Source organism: Anastrepha obliqua, chromosome 1 (assembly GCF_027943255.1).
Source record: "Anastrepha obliqua isolate idAnaObli1 chromosome 1, idAnaObli1_1.0, whole genome shotgun sequence".
Taxonomy (NCBI): domain Eukaryota; kingdom Metazoa; phylum Arthropoda; class Insecta; order Diptera; family Tephritidae; genus Anastrepha; species Anastrepha obliqua.
The window spans coordinates 80,502,585-80,509,889 of record NC_072892.1 but is presented as its reverse complement, the minus strand read 5'-3'; the positions used below and the strand labels follow the sequence as shown (position 1 = coordinate 80,509,889).

Sequence of the window (7,305 nt, the reverse complement as noted above, 5' to 3'; positions counted from 1 at the left end):
AGTAACCCTTTTTCAAATATGATGAAAATCAAGATGTTATTTCAATTGTGAGAGCTTTGGTTTCAGCAGGATGTTGCTACATTCCAAACTACAATTATTTTATTTCAGAATGTATATTTCAGATTGTCTCCAGAAATTGATCTGCATATTGATACTCCTGGAATTCATTAGACTATAAGGACAAAAAATTTAGTGGATGTCCGTTTTTGGAATTGGAAAAACGCACACGTACATATTCCTTTACAACGTGTACATACATACTTTTATGCGTAGAAATTAAATGCCAACAGTAATCGCATTTGTACGCGTGTAACCATATAGGTATGTATGTTTCGGCTTACATGCTGGCATGAGTAGATCATTTAGAAAACGATTTGGCTTGATACCTACTGTTAACGATATCTTTCCAAGTACTGTAACTGGTTCAGAAAGGAATACCATTTTCTTAATGACATCCGTAATATTTTTAAATCTCTATTAAAATTGAGTTACTAAACATGTTGGAAGTGGTATGCGAGCGGACAAACTGACATGTAGGTGTGGCACTGGCGCTTTCCTTACTCTGTTGTCACGTTTCGAAAATGCTTTTAGGATGACGTAATGCAACACTTTAAATCATTGTGCCCAACGAATTTATTTATATATTATGCCCGGCCAAGGGGCAATCAAGGCGTTGTTTTAAGAACGACGAAATTTATTGAAGAGCTTATCTCGTGCACTCTTTAGCCACTCTTCTGTTTTAGTTAAAATAAAAAATTACAACGATTTTCTTTGTATATTCACAGTTCGGTTTTATTCATGATTAACAGCTAATGGCAAACATTCAGTCCAAATTTTCTAATAGGCGTAAGAGATGAGTGGCGAAGCGAATTGAGTCTTCACCACTGCTGGTCCGGCAACGAGGGGAGCTGGAGCTGCGGCGACAAGTGGGGCAGGAGCAGCGAAGGGAGCGGCTCTCACGACGGGAGCAGGGGCGGCAACAACTGGAGCAGCGGCAACGACGGGGGCAACCAAAGGTTCACGGCGCACAACAGCGTTGAAACCGTTGATTGGGTCGGAGGTGTAGTCAACAATGCGACGGTAGCCATCAGCATCATTCAACGAGTATTGACCTTGCACGATACCACCATCACGGGTCTCCACAGCGGTCTTCGAGTCACCGGTCAGAGCATCTTTCACGTCATAGCCGTAGGTGTATTGTGGATGTGGGTCGTACTCCTCAACGCGGGCGGCAACAGCCAATGGTGCTGGTGCAATTGCGGCCAAAGGAGCAGCAGGAGCGATAACACCAGCGCTGGCGGCAGCGATGCAAAGAGCGAAGAAGGCGATGAACTGCAAGGATAATAAAAGCGAGGATTAGAATTATATGGAAAAACTGAAGTTCGCTGCATTAATATTTTATTTCACTTCTAAAAACTTAAAGCACTGACAAGGAACCGAATCCTTTTGTTTAACTGTTATATACGTTCACATATTTTTTTATTGTAATTAGTTTATCCTAATTTTTATTGAATCATACTTTGAATGCCATTTTTGTTGGGTTTGGTTGAATTGTAGGTTTAGTTGCTCTAAATACCGAAAATGGAATTGAACTGATTTGAACAGGGGCCAACTGGGCCTTATATACAAATCAAAGCGGCCATTCAAGCAATAAACTAAAATTAAGAAAATAAACGCACAATGAAAACGAAAACCTACTTACGTGCGCCATCTAAGCGACAAATTTTGTATACAAAACAAAAACGAAGCAGTGAGCTTCTTTAATTTAAAATTTGATTGCAATGCAAGGGGGGTCCAATACTCGAACACGACATATAAACCAAGGCTGCACACCCGCGCTTCTGCGCCGCCAACTCAGACTTGCATGCGCTAAAATTATGCATCAGGCAAACGCAAATTACTACAATACTAAGTTACTATTCGAGCAATTACGAATGTGAGAGAGTTCGCGTGTGGAAGAATTCGTATAAATATTTATGGAAATTCGCGTCAAAAATCGGTTTCGTTTGCTCGGCTCACTACTATTAAAATTAACCACACCATCGCGACACTTGCGTGGGTTGCGTCGGTTGCGGCAGAGAAACATAGCCAACACCGACAAATGCAGCAGGGGGAAAATAAACAGAATGAAGTAAAATGTGCCGGTTCATGGCGCATGCGCACGTTATGGACGGACTACTAGTCAATATTGATGCGAATAAGCAGCTGATCAGCGGCCAAACGAATAGTAATTGCAATGCAGTGCATGCGTAAATGCATAACAACAATTCAGTAGCAACATTAATGACACTGGTCGGCGGAAACATTGATGAATTGAAACGTATATGAATGCTATGTGCAAGTTTTTCGCGTTATCATGCCAAGTGTGTTACACTGCGCAGTTGACCACGATGGTCAGGCTTTTTTTGTTTATGTTTTGTTTATTTCGTGTACAATTTTCATAACGAACTGCGACACTTAAGTAAGACACAACACTTTAAGGGCATGCAGACTGTAAGCACCTGCATATGTAGTTATGTACCTGCATGGCTTGGCGTTCAATATTTCCGCCTGCCACTGGAACACGAGACAGACGTACGAGGGTATTCAGAAATGTCAATGCGATAAGAACACCTTGTGCTAATCATTGAAAAATTTCGTCATGCCAATGAATACTGAACTAGAAAATAATATTGAAGCTTAAATTAACCTCTGTGATCTACTAGTTGATAGTAAACTGAAAACCATGACTGGCATATTTCCAATGTGTGGCCAATATCGCTAAGTGAATAACCCTTCAATACTTCAATGGTTTTAGAAGTCAACAGAGATACCCTTGAAACTCTATTGTCATATTAAATATAAAGTTCACTATAAACCCGCTAATAGGAGGGAAGAAAATCCAAAATGCGTAGACGTAATTGAGCAACCAATCGCTGCAAGCATGTGGAGATTTAAATTAAAATTCTTCCGCAGAATTAAATACGTCCCATTCTGTAACAGAATAAATAATCGCATGTGATTACACGTTTATGTGTACATACAAATGCGAGTGCATAAATGGACAGTTAATACCATTCAGTTAAGTGACGCAATAATGTGCTGCGACTGAATTTAACTGTTTTTTTAATACGACATAAGCCAACATTGTCTTTATCGTCAATTTTTTCTTTTCGCTTAATAAGGTAAAATAAGTAAGTAATAAAAATCAAAAAACGTACACTGGGCTCATAAAACTACATACGAGTACAACGCGACTTTCATGTCCGCAGTCGCATTGCAGCATTTTGATTGCCGTGAAGACGGACTGAGACTAATTTCAGCCAACAACAAAAGTATAATTTTGCAAAAAATATCTCGTCTTCCCGCTGTGGTGTTAATTATGATTGTGAAGGTTTAAGTACATACTTGCCGGTTTGCAGTGATGAGCGACACAATTAAACCGCAAAGTACCGAGGAATGAATGTGTACATACACATGTACGTATAAATAACTCATTCAACGTGTGCTCACATTTTCATAATCGCGTTAAACGGTAGCAGTTGTCAGTTATTTTTACGGTTAATTTACCTGTTCGCTGCAAGGTGGCATCTCTTGTGATCCATTCGAAATAATCAGTAATTGAAGCGAATGCATGCACATTTAAATATGATTTAGATAATTATCTACGTTGGTGGTCGCTTTATTTATGGAAATATAATAGATGTATGCAGTTGATTGTAATGAGGGTATTATCTAAGTAATTAACGGGAGTATATTTTAGTGGATGTAAAAACAAATGTGTTCATAGAGAATAAATGTATCTGCAAAAGGAAAGATTGGCAGAAATTAATTGAAATTAAAAAAAAATTGAAAATTAGTTAAATTAGTACGATGCAAATAATAATATACACGACGACTACGCGGACTTGAGGGCTACATTCTGCGGAGCATTGAAAATAAATTATTTGTTTATCATATCATGCTTATGGTGTTTGAATTTAACTCCAATTTTCATATCTCTGTCATTATAAACTTAACCGTAAAAAACCCGCTTGGCGCTTGCATCCTTTTTTATATGTTTGGCTGATTTTATCCTCCAATTTGTGCTGTGCGTTTTGGCGTAGTTCCAAAAATGGAGGATGTATCTTTTATGAGGAGCTTTTTTGTGGCAGAAATACTCGCGGAGGTTATAAGAAAAAACTTATATCATTTGATGTTTCATGCCCACAATGGATTTCTAACGCGGACCCAACAGATTGGTAGTCACGCAACAGATTCATCACGACGGCCACTCCGAGGTTATGTAGATACTTTTGTAAAAATGACATAGAGCATTTGTGCTGATTTTCTGATTTTCAATTCCATAGGGTAGAAAATTGCTTCCATATTTGGATTGGATATAAACTAGTGCAAAAGAGGTATTGTCTCTTGTTTTTACATTCAAAAAATGTAGTAGTTGTAGCAGTTAATGTTCTTTATTTGATATATCAGGTCAGTCCATAAGCTCGGACGTTTTTTAAAGGTGGTTTTAAAATTAATAAAAAAGATGTTTAAAGTATTTATTAATCAATAATATATTTTTCTTCATTATTTACAATGTGTTCCCAACGATTAAGCAAATTTTTAATTCCCTGCTCAAAAAATTTTCTGCCCTTGGAGCCAAAATACGCTTCGATATCCACGAACTTATGGACCGACCTGATATTTACTATAAATTACATAGTATTCATAAAAACCCCATTTCATCCTTTTTAAATATATGTAATAAAGAGGAATATATGACTTTAGCAGAAATATACAAATAAGAAAATATACAAATTAAATACATTGAGGAACAAGAAATTCATTAAGAGAATTCGTTCAATATTTGCTCTCTGTATTTAAAACAGCTATTTAAAAACTTGCACATTAATGACTTTATTTATCACTTTATCGCGTTGGCAATACTGAATATATATTCATGACAAAGCCTCATCCCTAGGCTTTGTTTATCAGTATCTGTCATTTCGCTGAAGTATAAACAACGCAGTGTTTTCGTGCTCCGAGTATGTCAACTTTCGTGCCGTCGAAACGCAATTTGCGGGAAGCTTTGCTTTTCTGCTTCAATTTGAAAAAAAAAAATACAGCCCAAGCCCGTGAATTGCTGCAGGAGGCCTACCCAGACCATACTCCGTCGATTTCAACATGTGAGTACTGGTTTCGACGATTCAAAAGTGGTGATTTTCACACCGAAGACAAGGAGCGTCTTGGCCAGCCCAAAAAGTTCGAGGACGCGGAATTGGGGGAATTGGTAAACGAGGACGCGTGCCAAACCCAAGAAGAGCTTGCTGAATCAGTGGGCGTTGATAAATCAACCGTTTGCAAGCGTCTAAAAGCGATGGGAATGATCCAAAAGCAAGGACATTGGGTCCCGTACGAGTTGAAGCTGCGCGACGTCGAACGGCGATTTTTTACGTGCGAATTGCTGATCGAGCGACAAAATCGAAAGGGTTTTTTGCATCGGGTGGTGACTGGCGACGAAAAATGGATCCACTACGATAACCCAAAACGCAAAAAATCATGGGGTTTGCCCGGCCACGCATCAACGTCGACGGCCAAGCAGAATATTCACGGCAAGAAAATCATGCTCTGCATTTGGTGGGATCAGGTCGGCGTCGTATATTTTGAGCTGCTCCAACCGAGCGAAACAATCACGGGGGATCGTTACCGACTGCAATTGATGCGTTTAAGCCGGGCATTGAAAGAAAAACGGCCGGAAACGGTAAAAAGGCACGATAAGGTTATTTTGCAACATGACAACGCTCGGCCGCATGTTGCTCAACCTGTCAAAAAATACCTTGGAACGCTTGGCTGGGAAGTGTTACCCCACCCGCCGTATAGTCCAGACATAGCTCCCTCCGATTATCATTTGTTCCGGCATATGAGTCTCGATTTGGCGGACCAGAGGTTCTCCTCGTACGAGGCTACCAAAATATGGGTTGAGTCATGGATAGCCCAGCAGCGGTCAGAATTTTGGAGAAACGGCATCCGGAAATTGCCCGAAAGATGGGCGAAAGTTGTAGCTAGCGATGGCCAATACTTCGAATAAAATATTTTGTACCGTTTTTTCACAATAAAGCCCCAAATCTTCGAAAAAAACCTTTAAAACTAATTCAACCTCCCAATATCTTCAGAGTATTTTCGCCAAATGTGATGCTGTGTGTTATACACTGGGTTGATGCCAGTAATATGATATAATATATATTTTTAGGTTCGCGTAAATTACAGATTGGACAAGCATTGATGCTCTTTACATTGGGATATTATTTACATTTTTAAACTATCTTGCATTTAGATTTAAGAGACCACCCCCTGAATGCAATATGAGGCTATACTTATATAAGCGAGAAGTTGTCACCAAGATAGTCTATGCCTGACATATTTACAATAAAATGGATTTGCGCGCACTTTTTTTAGCAAGGCGATTAAACACTTCGCGTATAAAAGATTTTAATATTGCGTTGGTGTTCATTTTTCACGTGCCGTTTTCTTAGCAAGTTTACGTGTGAATCTATTAGACGGCAAACTTAGGCAACGCATAAAAAAATGTAAATACAAGAGTGAAACAAGTAGTTCATTCCGCAGACTTGGATTTCTCATGAGAGGAAAACTCCTAAACACAAAGCTTTAAGAATGCGATGGAAACTTTATTCTGAGTATTGCCAAATATTTACTCCAACAATGGCCATCATATGATCGGTCAGATGATTATCACTGTCCAACATGTAAAGGAACTTTATGGAATTGCGGTGTAGGTGGAACGCGCTTAAACGATACGCGACTTAGTATTGAAAAGTAAAACAGCGAAATCATTGTGAATTGTGGACTATTCTTATGTAACGTAGAAAATGTGAAATGAAAAGACAAGCAACTAAGTAAGTTGCGTAGTTTTTTGGTTTTTTTAAACAGTATCAAATAAAATAAAAATTATATTTGAAAATATAATAAATATCTTCACGAAATATTGTTCCGGATTATTCCTTCCCATTTGTTTTTCGTTTCCAAATTTTACAAGAAGGTTGCTTACCAGAGTTATGGTAAGCTGAACTAAATGTAATTTTAACTAAATGTAAATTTTAAGATAGCTCAAACGTACTTTTGCAGGTGAGTTGTCACGGAACGCAACTACTAGTCTATACCAATGGGGAATGCATGAAACTTTAGTATTCATGATATTTTGGTAAGTTGTTCTCAGTTTGCTTGGAAAGGTGTACAAGTTTGTTTTGCTCCGCTAGATGGCGCTTGAGTTGAGGAGAAAACAGTGGTCTTGTATATGGCGATGCTCAATATTATCAAGTGAACATT

The 7,305-nt window shown here is 38.5% G+C and overlaps 1 protein-coding gene across 1 annotated transcript; it reads right to left on the bottom strand.

Moving 5' to 3' along the window:
• Positions 1-794: 794 nt before the first annotated feature.
• Positions 795-1,569, bottom strand: LOC129249477 (larval cuticle protein A2B-like). The gene is made up of 2 exons (XM_054889323.1): positions 1,520-1,569; positions 795-1,332 (listed from the first exon to the last, which is right to left on the bottom strand). Exons 1-2 carry the CDS (start codon positions 1,529-1,531, stop codon positions 838-840), a joined length of 507 nt encoding a protein of 168 aa, XP_054745298.1. The 5' UTR covers positions 1,532-1,569; the 3' UTR covers positions 795-837.
• Between the last annotated feature and the right edge of the window lie 5,736 nt (positions 1,570-7,305).